Source organism: Lotus japonicus, chromosome 2, assembly GCF_012489685.1.
Source record: "Lotus japonicus ecotype B-129 chromosome 2, LjGifu_v1.2".
In the NCBI taxonomy this organism is placed as follows: domain Eukaryota; kingdom Viridiplantae; phylum Streptophyta; class Magnoliopsida; order Fabales; family Fabaceae; genus Lotus; species Lotus japonicus.
The window spans coordinates 90312350-90329452 of NC_080042.1; the positions used below are offsets into that span (position 1 = coordinate 90312350).

The 17103-nt window shown below is 37.3% G+C and overlaps 4 protein-coding genes across 4 annotated transcripts; 3 read left to right on the forward strand and 1 right to left on the reverse strand.

Moving 5' to 3' along the window:
* Positions 1–567: 567 nt before the first annotated feature.
* Positions 568–1012, forward strand: LOC130740882 (uncharacterized). The gene has a single exon (XM_057593598.1). It carries the CDS (start codon positions 569–571, stop codon positions 1010–1012), a length of 444 nt encoding a protein of 147 aa, XP_057449581.1. The 5' UTR covers position 568.
* A 550-nt stretch (positions 1013–1562) lies between these two features.
* LOC130740881 (metal transporter Nramp3.2-like) lies at positions 1563–5385 on the forward strand. The gene is made up of 4 exons (XM_057593597.1): positions 1563–2248; positions 2738–2874; positions 2980–3632; positions 4343–5385. The coding sequence occupies exons 1-4, from the start codon at positions 1734–1736 to the stop codon at positions 4559–4561; spliced, it is 1524 nt and encodes a 507-aa protein (XP_057449580.1). The 5' UTR covers positions 1563–1733; the 3' UTR covers positions 4562–5385.
* Positions 5386–6478: 1093 nt separating this feature from the next.
* Positions 6479–11415, forward strand: LOC130740879 (aspartic proteinase 36-like). Its single transcript, XM_057593596.1, has 12 exons — positions 6479–6968; positions 7062–7182; positions 7506–7933; positions 8042–8198; positions 8650–8732; positions 8814–8910; positions 8990–9062; positions 9218–9424; positions 9629–9753; positions 10024–10125; positions 10196–10293; positions 11000–11415. Exons 1-12 carry the CDS (start codon positions 6727–6729, stop codon positions 11169–11171), a joined length of 1905 nt encoding a protein of 634 aa, XP_057449579.1. The 5' UTR covers positions 6479–6726; the 3' UTR covers positions 11172–11415.
* Positions 11416–14922: 3507 nt separating this feature from the next.
* On the reverse strand, positions 14923–16353 carry LOC130740883 (lysine-rich arabinogalactan protein 18-like). Its single transcript, XM_057593599.1, has 2 exons — positions 15705–16353; positions 14923–15158 (listed from the first exon to the last, which is right to left on the reverse strand). The coding sequence occupies exons 1-2, from the start codon at positions 16314–16316 to the stop codon at positions 15081–15083; spliced, it is 690 nt and encodes a 229-aa protein (XP_057449582.1). The 5' UTR covers positions 16317–16353; the 3' UTR covers positions 14923–15080.
* Positions 16354–17103: the final 750 nt, after the last annotated feature.

A 17103-nucleotide genomic window follows, 5' to 3' on the forward strand; every position in this document is an offset into this window, starting at 1 on the left:
AGATAATTATCATTTACAGCTATTTTCTAAATTTTATCCTAACAATGCTGAGTAACGATAGACTTACTCTGAACAACTGTCCTTAGAGTGTTATCCTTCACAATCAATTTCTTACCATTTGAGCCACTCAGAGGAGGAATATTTACAACCTGTCTCAACATTTCAATGCAACAAACATTTGTGCATAAGAAACGCTTATATAAAGACCACTTCACACCCTATTCCAAGATGTGCTTGCAACTCACCCTCTTCGCTATAATCCAATCATTTTTCTTCATTTCATTCACTTGCAACCATGTCAACTGTTGGAACCTCTGGTGTGAGAGGCAAAGGAAAGAAAAAAATAGAGATAACAAAAATTATCAAAGAGACCAATCTCAAAGTTACTTTCTCAAAGCGTCATAGAGGGATCTTCAAGAAAGCTAGTGAGTTGTGCACCCTTTGCGGTGTAGAGCTCGCTCTCATCATCTTCTCGCCTAGTGGGAAGGTCTTCTCCTTCGGCCACTCTAGCGTGGAGGATGTCATCCAGCGCTATCTATCCCAGGCTCCTCCCCCAACCTCTGAAATCATGTGGTACATCCAGGCTCAGCGGAACGCCAAAATACGTGAGCTCAGCACGCAGCTCACCTTTATCAACAACCAGCTGGACGTCTTCAAGAAGCACAACGAGGAGCTGAAACGCCTGCACAAGGAGGCCCAAGCCCAGTTCTGGTGGGCTATTCAAGTTGAGGATATGGACAAGCCTCAGCTTGAGAAATTTAGGGCGACATTGTATGATGTCAAGAAGCATGTCACTAGCTACAGGGCTACTGATGTTACCAACCCACCACCTCATCAGATTTTTGATGATGTCGGTGGTCCCTCCAACGCCATGGTCCCTGTCCACCACCCACCTTTGCCACCTGATCAAGCGTTTCAACAACAGTTTTTTCCCGGGCCCATGTCGCAGGCTCATCACTTGTTTGACTTCAACAACATGGGAGGGTATGGAGGACCACCTGGGTTCTTCTGAGGTCATCCCTTGTTGATGATGATGATGCCCTATACAATTTTTAATTCAGTGTTGTTTACAATTTCCTAAAGCACATGGGCTTACCTAGTTTTTTTGCATGTTAGAAATGCTTAGGATTTGATTTTTTATTATCGTTGTAGCTGAGAACTATTTGTACTTGTACTGTAGCTCTCAAGCATAAATTATTAGAATAAAGGGCATCATATTAAAATAAAATGTGTTTTTTTTATATCATTTCTCCCCAAATTTAACTTAAATTACACCTTTCAGGGATTGATCTTAACCCTCCCCCACTCCAATTAATATGTTATCCAACTCTTATTACTTAAGCTATCATTCAACACGATAATTTAATTAGACTAAATTTCAACAAGAAAAAAAGAACCCGTGATTTTCATTTAATTCTTTAAAATGTGAAATTGTCCGAGGTGACTGCTCGTGATATTTGCTCCCACAAATGTGCGAGCGTGCGTGGGTTAGTGAGCAGCGTTTATTTTATTCGAATAATAATATTAAATAAATAGAATGAAACAAAAAATCGCAACTGCATTTCATTTCCCAACTCTGGGACCAGTTCAGTTCTCAGTTACAACAGAGTGTTTTTGCGTGCTGCAACCTCTTTACTTCAAGACACGACACCCAATGGACACTCACTAATTTTCAGAACCTTCAAACTGCAACTACGCACTCCGGCGTCGTTTTAACGCAACTACCATTAACGATGCCTCCTCAAGATAACGAACTACCTCTGCTACTTAATTCCCGAGAAGAAGAAACCGCTTACGATTCATCTCAGAAGGTCGTGGTGGTTGGGATCGACGAGCGCGACGACGGTGACCTTTCGCCTCCGTTTTCATGGAAGAGGCTCTGGCTCTACAGTGGTCCTGGTTTTCTGATGAGCATCGCTTTTCTCGATCCTGGGAATCTCGAGGGGGATCTTCAGTCTGGTGCCATTGCTGGCTACTCGCTGCTTTGGCTCCTCATGTGGGCCACCGCTATGGGACTCATTATTCAGCTCTTGTCGGCGAGGCTTGGTGTCGCCACCGGGAGGCACTTGGCGGAGCTTTGCAGGGATGAGTATCCGTTTTGGGCTAGGATTGTGCTGTGGTTGATGACTGAGGTGGCTTTGATTGGTTCTGATATTCAAGAGGTTATTGGAAGTGCTATTGCTATCAGGATTCTGAGTAATGGTCTTGTTCCTCTCTGGGCTGGGGTTGTCATTACAGCTTTAGATTGGTAATTAATTTCGCTTTCTCTCTTCCTTAATTGTGAAAATAAATGATGAATTTGCATTTTTTTGAATTTCACTGGTGATTCATTTGTCTAGTTTGTTTGCTGAATCTCTAAGGTTTAGTAACCGTCGAGGATCTTATAGAATTTTACAATTTCCTGTTTTTCAAGTTCCATTTGAAGTTCCTGGATTATAGTCTACAAAATATAGATAATTTGTCTTATCATTGTAATGGAATTGGATTTTCTTGATTAAAATGCTGGGACCGAAGTGGGTTGTATATCGCTTTCTGGAGAATGAAATATCAACTAAACTTTTTGGGAAGAATTTATTGCCAGATATTATTAAGATCTTAATCAGAAATAATGAAAAGTATATTCATAAATGTCTTTTCTGTTCCAGCATTTTAGAAGTTGCTAGAGCAAGCAATTTTACTAGTTAAACCATGTATAGTATTACAAATTAACTTCTGTATTGTTGTTGTGTTGTTACAGTTTTGTTTTCCTCTTTCTTGAGAACTATGGTGTGAGGAAATTGGAAGCATTTTTCGCGGTTCTGATTGGTTTAATGGCTCTCTCATTTGCGTGGATGTTTGGTAAAGCAAAGCCTGATGGTGTTGATGTTCTTCTTGGTGAGGAGTCTATTTTGTTAGTGCAAATTTTACTTCTTAATAAGAAAAATTCTCAGGTGTGATCTTACTTTATAACTGATAGATGCTCTTATTTTATCTCTGTAGGTGTATTGGTCCCTAAACTGAGCTCCAGAACTATACAGCAAGCTGTTGGAGTTGTGGGCTGTATTATTATGCCTCACAATGTATACTTGCATTCTGCTCTTGTTCAATCAAGGCAGATTGACCACACCAAGAAAGGCCGTGTCCAAGAAGCTCTTAATTACTACTCTATCGAGTCCACTATTGCTCTTGTAGTCTCCTTTGTCATTAATATATTTGTCACAACCGTGTTTGCTAAGGGCTTTTATGGAACTGAAATAGCAAACCGCATTGGTCTTGTAAATGCAGGGCAGTATCTTCAGGAGAAGTATGGGGGTGGAGTATTCCCAATCCTATATATATGGGGTATTGGGTTATTAGCAGCCGGTCAAAGTAGCACTATTACTGGTACATATGCAGGACAATTCATTATGGGGGGTTTTCTGAATTTAAGGTTGAAAAAATGGATGAGGGCATTAATTACACGGAGTTTTGCAATCATTCCAACCATGATTGTCGCTCTTATATTTGATACCTCAGAGGAATCATTAGATGTTCTAAATGAATGGCTTAATGTTCTTCAGTCAGTGCAGATCCCCTTTGCACTCATTCCCTTGCTTTGTTTGGTGTCAAAGGAACAGATAATGGGCAGTTTCAAAATTGGTCCTGTCCTCAAGGTATATTATCCTGGTTTTACCAGTTACCCCCATTTTCTGTTTATGTATTGCATTAAATACTTTAAAATGCTAGATTATTTCATTTGATATGAAGTCATCATCTGTATATCCCTTTATCTATGTGGGTTATCAATTGGATACAACCTAGGAAAATGTTAATTAAAGAATGTCTCGATGTAGACTTTTTTGTCTTGCTTTTCGGCAGGAGGTAGTTCAGAACTGGCCTGGCACACCTAGTTTTTCTCGTCACTCAAAGTTAGATTTTAAAAAGACAAATTTGTTACATAATTTTACTCTCTTGTCTTGAAAACTGAAAGGAAGTAAGATGGTGGAATATGTACATTGAACTAGTATCACTACTTTCCATTTTGACCCTTATCTTCTAAATAACTACTCCTGCATCATTATTAGCAGTTAACATAGAACTATGCTTTCCTGTGTCCTTTTTGCTGCATATTATTATTCACAATATCCTATATTATGAAGTTTATTAAGTTTTGCTGCAATTGGAAACTGCATATGATTCAGCACTGGCATGAATGAGAAAGGGCTTGTATTTATATGTATTATAAATAGTGTCCATCTGTGAGATTTTGATCATTTTCTACTTAACGCGAATATGATTATTATTCTTAACAATATTGTTAATTTGATCCTTTGACTTTTGAAAGTGTTCTTAAAGCCATGACTGTTTTATGATATGGACACAGATTGTTTCCTGGCTTGTGGCTGCTCTGGTGATAGTGATTAATGGCTATCTTTTGCTGGAATTCTTCTCCTCTGAAGTGAATGGAGCAGTATTCGCTACTATAGTATGCGTATTAACAGCTGCATATGTTGCGTTTGTACTTTACCTTATTATACGGGACATCGCATTTTCACCTTGGAACAGTTTAACACGATCTAAGACAGTTGACACAGGGAATTGAGCAGTCAAATCTCATTTCTTAAAACCACGGAGTAGGAAATGCTATGCCGTAGAAGGCTTTCATGAGTGCTTTTGCCTTATTATTTCTAGGCTTACTCATGCTTGTTATTTATATAGGGCTTAATTGCAACTTTGGTCCCCGACGTTTACCAATGCCACGATTTTGGTCCCCCACCTAATTTAATTACATGGATGGTCCCCGACGTTGTAGGCCGTGTGCAACGTTAGTCCTACTGTTTATTTCTTAATGGAGGAGGCTTACGTGGACGTCCAGTTGGAGAGAGAAATGAGGTATGAGGAGAGAGGGAAGCACGTGAGTATCACGTGACCCTTATATGAACCCATTATACCCAAACCCCTACCTCCCTGGAACGAAGAAGGTAACGCGATTTAGATCCCTAGGGTTTCAGATTTAGGTATAATGGGTTCAAATAAGGTTCACGTGATACTCACGTGCTCCCCTCTCTCCTCAGATCTCCTTTTTCTCTCCAACTAGACGTCCACGTAAGCCTCCTCCATTAAGAAATAAACGGTAGGACTAACGTTGCACGCAACCTACAATGTCGGGGACCATCCATGTAATTAAATTAGGTGAGGGACCAAAATCGTGGCATTGGCAAACGTCGGGGACCAAAGTTGTAATTAAGCCTTTATATAGCAACTTACTATGATGAATGGGCAGTGGTAACCTATTGGTTTTCTGTACTTCAAATGAATTCTGTATTAATATAAAAAATTAAGTCATAATGGATATGTAAACAGGCCTTGCAATCCTGACATAATGTAGTTGAGGTACCTTGTAAAACTATGATTTATAAATTCAAACATGTATCCCCTTTCACTATCTTTCTGACTGGATCTATCCTTTCTACTTGATTTTTTTTTTTCTGGGCTGTGAGTGGATCTACTTAAGTCCAGATTTTGTCACTCATGATTGTGGGAATATTGGAATGGAAGACTGCATTCCTGTTGATTATTTGCTTTATGGATGGGTGCTTTCAGAGCTAAGAACAGTTATTTGCTGGTTCAATTGTGCATAATACATTCTTTTTTGGTTATGTCAGGGATAAAACCTACAAATCTACTGAATTCCCGTCCAGCTAACTGCCTGAGCTAGCCTCATAATGGATGATGATTCATTAAGAAGCTTATGATATATATTATCAGTTTCATTTATGCAATGCATTATAATTCATGAGAGTTTTCGTTTGCTAACAGTCCCCTATCATCATGGCTTAATACTTGTATGTTTATTAAGATATTATGATCAGTCGTATACTTTGATCTGTTCTGTTCAACAAAAATAAAGAAAAGTTTGCCACAAGGAAAATTTTCATTAATATTAAGTTTTGGGTGAAGTTTGATGCATGTGACTATTACTAAACCTTGTGTCAGTCTATCATTTTCCGCACAGATCAGATGAAATTCTGATGTGCTATTGAGTTTAGGCCTCATCCCAAGCCAAATACATTTTTTTAAAACTCCCGGTATCTAATTACCCTATTTGATTACCCTTCGAATGCTGATTATTTTGAATTTGTGATTAGTCACAGTTACTTAAAACTCTTCAACCCTCCCCTGAGTATTGTGCGAGAATCAAACTCTAGAATTCTTCTCACCACTCAGATTGTGTTGTCAACTGAACTATTCATTGTGAGTAACCTAAGACATTTTTAATTAAAAAAAAAGTATTGGTACTCCTTGTTAATCATCACTAATTTCCATCTAATTCAATTAGTGTCGAGTGTCAAATTGAACCTTTTGATCGAAAGTTTGATTATCTTAGAGACATATTTAGCCTTCACCACTTCTCTCAAATATCTGTCTTATGAACAAAGTGATGTTTTACTCACAGTTATGAAATTTATGGAACTAATAGTTGCTCCTTGATTAAGATCTAAGAGCATAGAGTAGTAATTAACAAACATTTAAATAAGCAAATTTTTAAACAATAAAATGCAAACGGAAATGGATAAGTTGATTTCAGTTCAAGCAAAGTCGTTTCATTTGACTTCCCTCCTTCCTTTATCTTCTGTGTAATTGCGAGTTGAAGGAAAGCTCGTGTCTCTATCGGATTCTTCACTTTCCGTCTCGCTTCGATCCACGCCACCGCACTCCGGCACGGTGCTGAAATCACGAATTCGAATCCTTGAACCAGTAGGAGTCATGGCTGAGCCATCGACTCCGCTCATCTCCACCGTCTTCATCTCCGTAATTCTATGCCTTGCGCGGTTGGGTTTCTGTGCTGAATTGCGAACTGATCACGACGCCATGATTCTCCCTCTTCATTTCTCTGTTCCTGATTCTTCCATCTCCCCCGTCAATCCCCGCCGTCAGCTTCAGAGATCCGAGTCCGAACGCCATCCCAACGCTCACATGAGACTCTACGACGATCTGCTTCTCAACGGGTTTGCATCTTTCTTCTCTCGCTCCAATTCCTCTGCATGTTTTGTGTGTGTATACTGTATAGTATAATTATTTTGGGAAATTCGACGGTGTAGGTACTATACTACGCGGCTTTGGATTGGTACACCTCCTCAGAAGTTTGCTCTAATTGTCGACACTGGAAGTACTGTTACCTATGTTCCATGCTCTACTTGTAAACACTGTGGTTTGCACCAGGTAATGCTTCAACCCACTTCCCATTCAATAAATTCATGTTTATACTGGTTCATTATTGAATTTGTCTAAAAGAGCTACTTATTGGGTTGTAGATGTAACTCAGGATCATCGAAAAATTAGGATACACAGATATGGTGTTATATGGTTATTTGGTTTGCAATTTTACCATAAAACGGTTGTTTGGTTTGCAGCTGAGGTTCTTAACCTTTTCTATATGGGTTTTTATCAATGACTTTATTTAGAATTGTTGTACCCGTGCATGTGTAGCTTATATGATTTATTTGAAGTAGATTGGATTTGTGTAAACAGTTTTGTTTTAATAGGATCCGAAGTTCCAGCCAGACAAGTCGAAAACCTATCAACCTGTAAAATGCAGACCAGGTTGCAATTGTGACAAGGACAGGAAGCAGTGCACGTATGATAGACAGTACGCTGAATTGAGTAGTAGCAGTGGGGTCCTTGGTGAGGATGTTGTGTCCTTTGGAAATCAAAGTGAGCTTGGCCCCCAACGTGCTGTTTTTGGCTGTGAAAACGTTGAGACCGGTGATCTTTATAGTCAGCATGCAGATGGCATCATTGGTTTGGGCCGTGGAGATCTAAGTATCATGGATCAACTGGTTGGTAAAAAAGTGTTAAGTAATTCATTCTCTCTGTGCTATGGTGGAATGGATGTTGGTGGGGGTGCTATGGTGCTTGGTGGCATATCTCCCCCAGCAGACATGGTCTTTACACATTCAGATCCTATTCGAAGGTGTGTATCAAATTCCTTATCTGATGGATATGAGATGTCATGAATTTTCTTGAACAAAATGCATTTGATTAATCTCACGCATTTACTCTAGTTTCGGACTGGCAACAGTCCATATTATAATATCAATTTGAAGGAGATGCATGTTGCGGGGAAGCGATTGCCTCTAAACCCAAAGGTTTTTGATGGAAAGCATGGGACTGTCTTGGATAGTGGCACAACTTATGCATACCTACCAGCAGCGGCATTCTTTGCTTTTAAGCATGCTGTAAGTGCTTCCATAAATATGATTGTAGCGAGTTACGTTTCTTAATCTCTCCTGTTTGATGAAAACCTTGAGCTGTTTCCAATTTGCAAGTCTTGCGTCTTTTTCTGTTCTTTTCTTTCAAAACATCACCACTGAATTTTCCAATCAAGATATAACAGTACTGGAAGCCATTTTTAACCATTAATTTTGCAATAGCATTTAAGCAATAATGCTTTTTATGATACCACTTATGAAGCTGTATTTCAGTCTTCACTTCTGGATTAGTGGGCCATGCATCATAGAGAGTGTTTTTTATACTCTCATTATCATTAATATTTTTGTTTATGAACCATAACCTATCACAAATCAATTATCCTGTTTCAAATAAAAATTCAAGTGTCCTGTATATGATATGATTTTTATCTTATATGTTTGTTGACTTGACGTTGATTATGTATTTATCTTTTTGTAGATTATAAAGGAACTGCAGTCTTTGAAGCAAATCAGTGGTCCAGACCCAAATTATAAAGATATATGTTTTTCTGGTGCTGGATCGTATGTCTCTGTCATTACCAAGGAGTGAACATACACATCCACTGTAGCTTAATTAACAATTTGAGTTTACTTGTATTTCAGTGATGTCTCTCAACTCTCCAGAAGCTTTCCAGTGGTTGACATGGTATTTGAAAATGGTCACAAGTTGGCGCTGTCACCTGAAAATTACTTGTTCCCGGTTAGTTATAAAAAGAAGATCACTAGTATCTTTAACTATGTTTACAGGTTGTTTGATTTCCTGACTATTGCATGTGAAGCATTCAAAAGTGCGTGGTGCATATTGTCTGGGGGTTTTTTCAAATGGAAAGGACCCAACTACTCTTTTAGGAGGTAACTTATTTACTGTGGTTAACTTCATGCCATTTCATGCTTTGCCCTGATTTGAAATATTGTTCCCTAATCTGTGTGTTAGATGGTTAGCTTGGAGTTATGGTTTTCTGCAATACTCTAGTGATCATTCCGATATCATCTTTTTGTGTGTGTAGGGATTGTTGTCCGCAATACTCTTGTAATATATGATCGTGAGCATACGAAAGTTGGTTTCTTGAAAACTAATTGTTCTGAATTATGGGCAAGGCTACATGTCTCTGATGCCCTACCACCAGTTCCTCCAAACTCAGAAGGAACAAATTTAGCCAAAGCGTTTGAGCCTTCAGTTGCTCCATCTGCATCACAGTTTAATATTCATCAAGGTAATATTAGCTGCTGGAATTCTATTTGTAATTTAAGTGTGTAAAGAGATATCATGTTTAGACATCAATCAGATATTAAGCTTACATAAATTAGTTTATAATGTTATATCATTTTACTTTTAGGAAATTAGCGTGGTCACTGATCACTTTGTAATTTCTATGCTCGCTGTTGACTAATTTGCTTTCATCGACTTAAATGTGCAGGTGAACTTCAAATTGCTCAAATAACAATTGTAATATCATTTAACATCAGCTACATGGATATGAAGCCTCACATTACAGAATTGGCTGACCTCATAGCTCATGAGTTAGATGTTAATACTTCGCAGGTTAGAAAATGGTCACTTAAGTTCAGGGAATTTCGTTCTTTAGTTACATCTTTAAGTGTAATAAACATTTTTGATGCTGTTGAGGGATTTATTTAACTATGTGTTAGGGATTTAGGAGAGCCAGAGGTCATAGATTTTAGACTTCAAATAATCATGTGGGAACTTTCCGAAGTACCAATAGGACAATATGCATTTGCAGATAATTTTTCCTTCCTGTTCATGTGCATCGTTACTTTGTAAAAATAACGTTCTTGGTTGGAATACTCACAGGTTCACTTGATGAATTTTTCTTCTCTTGGAAATGGTTCCCTCTCTAGATGGGTCATTACTCCAAGGCCATCTGCTAATTTCTTTTCTAACACCACTGCTATGGTAAGTTGACATTTGTGCTGTTGCATTTGAATGAAGACTGCCCATTTAATGATGACTTTTTATGTTGCAGAGTATGATTTCACGGATATCTGAACATCAGTTGCAGCTTCCTGACAAATTTGGAAGTTATAACTTAGTTGATTGGCATGCCAAGCCGCCATCAAAACGGTAAAAAAAAATGCTTTAATATCATTGCATGTAGTACTGTGGTACATAATTTTACGCATTCAGATTAGTCGGAAAGTCTAATGCACTAGTTTATTAAAATTCATGTCTGATGTTATTATATGTGTTCCTTTTCCATGTCTGACTTCTTGTGAAACACATGTATATCTTTTCGCACTTATATATACCGATATTCTTGTATTTCTATAACTGTTATGTTTGCAGTGTGTGTGTGTATTTGTCTATGCTTTGTTGTGTCCTGATATTTTGGACTTCAGTCTGCAAGTGCAATGGCCTATGACATGTTTTGTCCCTTATTGAATGGGTAGTTGAGAGGTAAAATGAAGTGTGCTTATTTGGAAGTATTAATTTAATGCCAAAATTTTCATTACTTTATTGAGGGATTATCTATAATTTTACTAGTTTGTAAAGCAAATATTTAAATACTGCTCTAAAACTTTTGGGTTAACAAGGGAAGTCAGGTCGGAAAATAAACCTATGTTCTTTCTAGACAACTAATTATCCTACGTGCATAATCGTCCATTCAAACTTTTTTCTCTTGCCATTACTTGTTGCAGTTACCTATTGTGGTGATTACTGTCATGGTGTGTGTAGCTGTAATGGCTAAAATCTTCAATTTATTGGACATGGGTTTGATTTTATCCTATAACCATTTTAAATTTTAACATATTTTTCTGAGATGATGCAGGACTTGGTGGCAGCAATATTTTGTGGTCGCGGCTTTAGCTGTTTTGCTTACACTGCTTCTAGGAGCATCAGCCTTTGGAATATTCTTAATTTGGAAAAACAAGCAGCATACTGAGCCTTCATACAAGCCAGTTGATGTAGTTGTTCCGGAGCAGGAACTTCAGCCATTATGAGCTGCTTTTGTACTACTACTGCTTGCGTGATTACTGTAGCTCTGTGGCTAGCATATTCAAGTCCATCATGAGCAATTTATACAACAATAGTCACTTAACTTATCAAGATTTCTGTTTCAAAGAAATCAGGCTATCTACTATGATGTAACCAAAATCTAATAGATGTATAGAAAGAATTCTTTAGAAGATGTATCATCTGCAAATGCATTTCTGTTTCTATATATAGTGTGTTTGGGCCTGCAAATGTGAGTCTCATAATCACTTCTTGGGATAAGCTACAAACGGTAGTTTGGGATTACCACGCTTTCTATAGTATAACGTTTGCATTTTTGTTTGAATGTTGATCTTTACTTATTTTTTTTTTTTGAAAGAGTTGATCTTTACTTGATTTCTATGATCTTGTTTATCTGTTTGTGTGGGGCCGGCTCCACTTCATTCCTGTATCATAGTTTATTTACTGATTATTAATTCTAAAGTATTACTCCCTCCGTTCCAATTTGTTTGTTGTTTTAGCTTTTGCTAGAAATTTCAAAATAGTTGTTGTTTTATATATTTAATGCATTTTTTCTCATTTTCTTCCCTCTATACCCTTGTTGAATAATTAATTCAAAGTTTCTCAATAAACCAACCTACCACTTAAATTAACTATCCCCACTATCTCTATTAATTACTATCCTTATTTACGAAAATGTAAGTCATTATTCTGGTCAAGTTTCTCTCATGTAGTAGTAACTCAAATTTTGAATTCACATTCTCTCTCTTATATTTTCAATGGAGAAGATGTGAAATTAGTAGTGTGAGTGTGGAAAATGAGGAAGGAATGATTGACATGAATGAAAATAAATAGGGGTATTTTGGTGAAAATATTAATTTAATGATTAGCTCTTAAACTATGTGCAAATGCTAAAACAACAAACAAATTGGAACGGAGGGAGTATATGGTGTGTTATTGTCGAAGATAATGATAACTTGCAATTATGATGATTCTCAGTTTCAAACTTATTTAAGTATAAGATCCAATAAATTCTTTGTTATTTAACCTCCCATTACAATAACTACAAACAGCTTTGTCCTGCAATTTCATTTGTCTGCTTAGATCTGGGACCATTATTTTTAAACGGCAAAGATGTGAGGAATATCTTCTACTACATCTTAAAATAATGAAACGCGCTTGATGTATCTTTTGATGGAGGCAGATCGCAGTTGTTCACGAGTTCATTTCATTGTGTCAGTGGAGGTAGGCAGGGAGTTATTTTTAATGACAATGATTCCTGACTATCATTTTCTTCCGTTATTTGTAACTTAGCATGTGTACTTTTTTATCATCAATATGTATTATTTAACAATTAATTGCTAGCATGTGAATAACTTAATATACAATTATACATCGTCAACTAAATTTCTATATCAACCGACAACTAGTGCAAAAGTTGAATAGACAAATTGTGATATGAATATGCTGGTGGTGTTCATACTCCTCTTATGGGTGTGTTTATCTTTGTCATGGAAATAAAATAAACCTTAGGAAGTTCAATTTTTTTTCTTCATCGTCTCATCAAAACAAGTTATGTGAACCACCTATAACATGTTTGGCCATCTTTATCCCCTCAATTAATTATGATACCCAAAAAGGAGATTGAGGATTGGGGGAAGCGAGGGACCGTATATTCCACAAACTGCCCTTGGTGGCTAAGTAAGTTCGTTGAGTGTGACTTTGACATTGAACATTTCTTCCCAGCAAAGGAAACTTATGAAAAGAAAAAGCGTGAGCTTCATAGCTTAAAGAAAAATCAGCTGCAACGATCTTTTGGCCTAGCCTTTAACCGAAAAAAGGCACTGCCCACAGATAATAAATCATGGCAAACCACAAAAGAGATTCATATGGCTCACAGTTAAAAACAACTTAAAGAAGCACATACAGATCAATCACTAACACAATTTTCACATCGACAACAAGACATAATCTTTTTGAGAAAAAATGATTCGTCTCTAGTCCTTACTAACTAAGTCAATATGTGTTGGTGTCTCAACATTTTCAGGCAACAAGTAATCTAAGCTCTAAAACATGGCTTTTATAATTGTGACCACCGTACATGATTCAAACATTTGCGCATATACTAACATTATATTCTTTAATAAGTGATTTTCACCTTACTATAGTATAGTGGGAGTTTCTTAGCAAGATTTTCACTATATATTCCCAAATAAAAGTAAAACAAGAGAATATTGGGACCTTAAATTGACGAATGCTTCACAAGCTGGCATTTGTAAATTAGTTGAGTCGTAATTGCACTGCATGTCATAACAAATAAAGACGCGTAATTATTAAAGTTAGGTCTATCATCTACCCGAATAAAACGAAATTAAATTATGGGATAAAGCTAGCTAGGGGAGGACAAGCTAAAAAGATGGCTCTTGATTTCAACAAAAATAAAAAACAATCATAAAGTTGTTACCAACTTGCCGAGACTTCTGGTAGATCTAGTAATCGACCATAACATACTCTAAGAGTATCTCCAATGGAGTCTTTATTTTGGGATCTTAAAATAAGATCTGGATCTTATTAGATCTCACCATTGGAGCTATCCTACGTGGCATGAGATCTTAGTTTTTGCTAAGATCCGTGCCTTAACTCAGGTACTCTCAAATGTGAGATCTTAAATAAAATAATATTTTTTTTCTCTCTCCTTCAATACAAGAACCAAAGTGAAAAATAGGGAGAGAAATAAATAATATAAATATATTGAGTACTGTGGGTCCAGTCAAAAGTAAAATAAGATTTCAACCACTAGAGTGAAATGTGCATAGGGACTTTATGAGTGTCTTAAATCCTATGTGGCAATCTGGACCCACAAAAAGTGAGTTAAGTCTCAAAATAAGATCTCACCATTGGAGATGCTCTAATTGTTCTAATACGTCTATTCCTATGTAATTGTCTAGTGATAGATGGTATACACACGTTAAACAGTGCAATTAAATAAGAACGGAGATAGTAAAAGAGCGCTTGTAAAAGTTAACCCATTCTGAATTACACGTTCTGAATTACAGGACCCCCTATTTTAGGAAATTGTTATTCGGATTTTACAATTTTTTTACTTATTTTCAAAAAGTTTATTTGTTTTCTTATTTTACCTTTAAAATGTGTTTTATTAATTGTTCATACAAGAGTACTATTATGAAAAATGTCATTTAATTCTCACCTAAGAACACAAATATATAAGAATAATTTTTTTTCACTAAGGAACATAGGAGGTAGCATTTTTCTTAATCCCAATAGGTTTTTTGTTTTTTTCCATCTAGCTTTAGTAACTAAATAGAACAAAGTTTACAGAAAATAACTAGAATACAAATAGGAATGCATCACCTCGTCGGTGCTTTACCCATTCTAGCAATGTTTTGTAATTGTCAAGGTAAAACCCAAAGACGCACGACAAGACAAAACAAGTAGGTCTTATATTTATAAGCAATAAAAAAAAATTCACATAGTTTAAGAAATGTAGTTAAACTAGATAAAATGCATTAAATTTGTCTTAAATTAAAATGAACTTCCAAAACTACCCTTTGTTATTAGTGTTGGAAAGTGGAAAAGAGAGAGAATAATTAATGAGACACATTTTACAAGTTAGAATTAATAAGGGCATCATTGGAAAAATTAATTAATATAGCTCAAACTTTCATTTGGTTCTTATAAAAAAGACCAAGATTTTTCTTCTCTTTCATGCTTATAAATAGGACCAGAGGGAGTACTATATTGACAAAAACATCACCAATATAGAATTAATAATAAGAGTTTCAAGGAAATAATGGTGGTAATAAATTTAATCTCAGTCCATGACAGGCCCAAAAAAAGAAACTAAATGATACAAGAATATCGATCGTAGCAACAGCAGTAATAATAGTGTCTCTTCTCTAGAACATCAAAACAGCCAAGCCCAAAGCTAAGCTTCCTACCACCATCTTCAAGTACCTGATGGTCTCTGCTCCACTCTGTAACATAGAAAACCACAGAATTTTCAGATCACACTATCAATTCAATTAAATTTTGAACTATACTAGTAATGTGCTCAATTAATTTTTCACCTATATTACTATATTAGTATTAAACTATTAATAATTTGCTCTGTCACAACAAACACATAATCAACAATTACGATGGCCAGCAAGATATACATTATTACCATAGCCACACCACAACAAACAACATTTAAGTTCAATGAAAAATGGAATCTGTCACTCCCAATTTCAGCTAAAACAAGAAAAAACCTAAATTAAGTAAACTAAGTGTGTTTGATTTTCCAGTGACACAATTTACTTCTCAAGTACCGTTAAACTTAATGCGTCAAATTCTAATAACTCCGTTGTTACATTGAGATATGTAAATCACATTTGCATTTTATCAAACTTAAAATATCTCAATGTCTCACCATGCCATTTCTCAGATCTAAGACAACATTAGTAAATTCCAGATCTAGTGTGAATAGTACGAAAAGCAAAAGATTAAAAAGCATGAAGAGGAAGAAAATGAAGATGTACCTCGTCGGCAGCAACCGCTGTTGGACCAGGAGATAATGCGTCGTCAGGTCCCGGAGCTCCAACCGGAGGTGCGGGAGGGCCTAGCAACGGTGAAGGAGCCGGTGCACCGTGCTTCTTTCCCTTCTTCACCTTCTTCTTTGACTTGCTCGGAGCCGGAGCAGGGACCTCAGCGGTCGGTGTCACAGCAGGGGCGGGAGTTGTCGGCGCCGGTGCAGGAGGAGAGCTCACCGGAACAGGAGCAGGTGGAGAGGCAACAGGAACTGGTGCCGGTGGTGGAGAGCTCACCGGAACAGCCGCCGGAGGTGTGGATGCCGGAGCTTTGGCCACCGGAGCTGGTGCAGCGGCGGCCTTAGACGGAGGTGAAGCTAGGGGAGCTGATACAGGGGTTACGGTTGCAGCATTGGGAGAAGAAGCTGGTGAAGCTGGTGATGAAGGTTTTGGAGAAGCAACCGGTGCTGGTGTTGTTGGTTTTGGCTGTGTGGAAGGGGCTGTAGCAGGAGGAGTGGTGGTGACGGCTGGAGTGGTGGTCGGCGAGGCTGCAGGAGACTGGCCTCCGACGCCGGCAACGACAATGCAGATCAAAGCGAGGGAGAGCACAGAGTTCCGATCCATTTTTGGTTGAGAGTGAGATTGGTGGTTTGTGAAGTGTTGCAGAGAGATTTATAAAGAAAAATCCTCTGTGGTTTGATGTGTGTCAGAACATGATTGATCGAACGGGTGTTATTTGATCTGGTGAGAAGTGGGTCCCAGGGTGGGTTGGGCCAGGACTAGCCGTTGGATCAACGGGGTAAAGAAGCTTCGCCATTTGGGGCCCACGGTGGAAGGAAACAAACCCAGTCTGGAGTGGGCCCATTAGGGGTATGCATGTGACAACCATGAATTTGATTTGATTAGGAAGGGACATAGCATAGGCATAAATCACAGGATGACACCTTACCCAATGTGCTTCGGTCTCCTTTTGGGTGTGAAAAAATGGGTAACCATATATTCACGTCTCACTTACTCTCATCTCATTTCTACAAATTTTTGTTTTTCTATCTCTTTATTCATTTTCTGTGAAATCATAAATCATGCATATAACTCATTTCTCTCATTTATCTTCCTATTTGCATAATGTGGATGTGGAAATTGAATATCTACACAACATTATTCGATAAAATTAAGATTTTTTTTTGCTATCATAAAATTTAGAGTAAGGGCATAATGTCCGGTCTAAGATAGAGAAAATTGTTGGATTCGAATAACACTTATAAACGACTTACATTTATCTCATTCTAATGACACTTGAGAGATTCAAACCTGCGACCTGTCAGGTACGACTCATGTTATGTTCACTAAACAACTTAAGGTTTATAAATTTTACTTTTAATTCTTAAGAGAAACAAAATAGCATGTTTGA

Excerpts from the sequence above, each read along its gene's own strand:
- LOC130740882 (XM_057593598.1), top strand. The coding sequence starts at position 569 with ATGTGGTACATCCAGGCTCAGCGGAACGCCAAAATACGTGAGCTCAGC.
- LOC130740881 (XM_057593597.1), top strand. The coding sequence starts at position 1,734 with ATGCCTCCTCAAGATAACGAACTACCTCTGCTACTTAATTCCCGAGAA. Across the intron at positions 2,249-2,737 it reads GTCATTACAGCTTTAGATTG|TTTTGTTTTCCTCTTTCTTG; the intron begins GTAATTAATTTC and ends GTGTTGTTACAG. Across the intron at positions 3,633-4,342 it reads AAATTGGTCCTGTCCTCAAG|ATTGTTTCCTGGCTTGTGGC; the intron begins GTATATTATCCT and ends ATATGGACACAG.
- LOC130740879 (XM_057593596.1), top strand. The coding sequence starts at position 6,727 with ATGGCTGAGCCATCGACTCCGCTCATCTCCACCGTCTTCATCTCCGTA. Across the intron at positions 7,934-8,041 it reads CATTCAGATCCTATTCGAAG|TCCATATTATAATATCAATT; the intron begins GTGTGTATCAAA and ends GACTGGCAACAG. Across the intron at positions 9,425-9,628 it reads ACAGTTTAATATTCATCAAG|GTGAACTTCAAATTGCTCAA; the intron begins GTAATATTAGCT and ends TTAAATGTGCAG.
- LOC130740883 (XM_057593599.1), bottom strand. The coding sequence starts at position 16,316 with ATGGATCGGAACTCTGTGCTCTCCCTCGCTTTGATCTGCATTGTCGTT. Across the intron at positions 15,159-15,704 it reads CAGCGGTTGCTGCCGACGAG|AGTGGAGCAGAGACCATCAG; the intron begins GTACATCTTCAT and ends TCTATGTTACAG.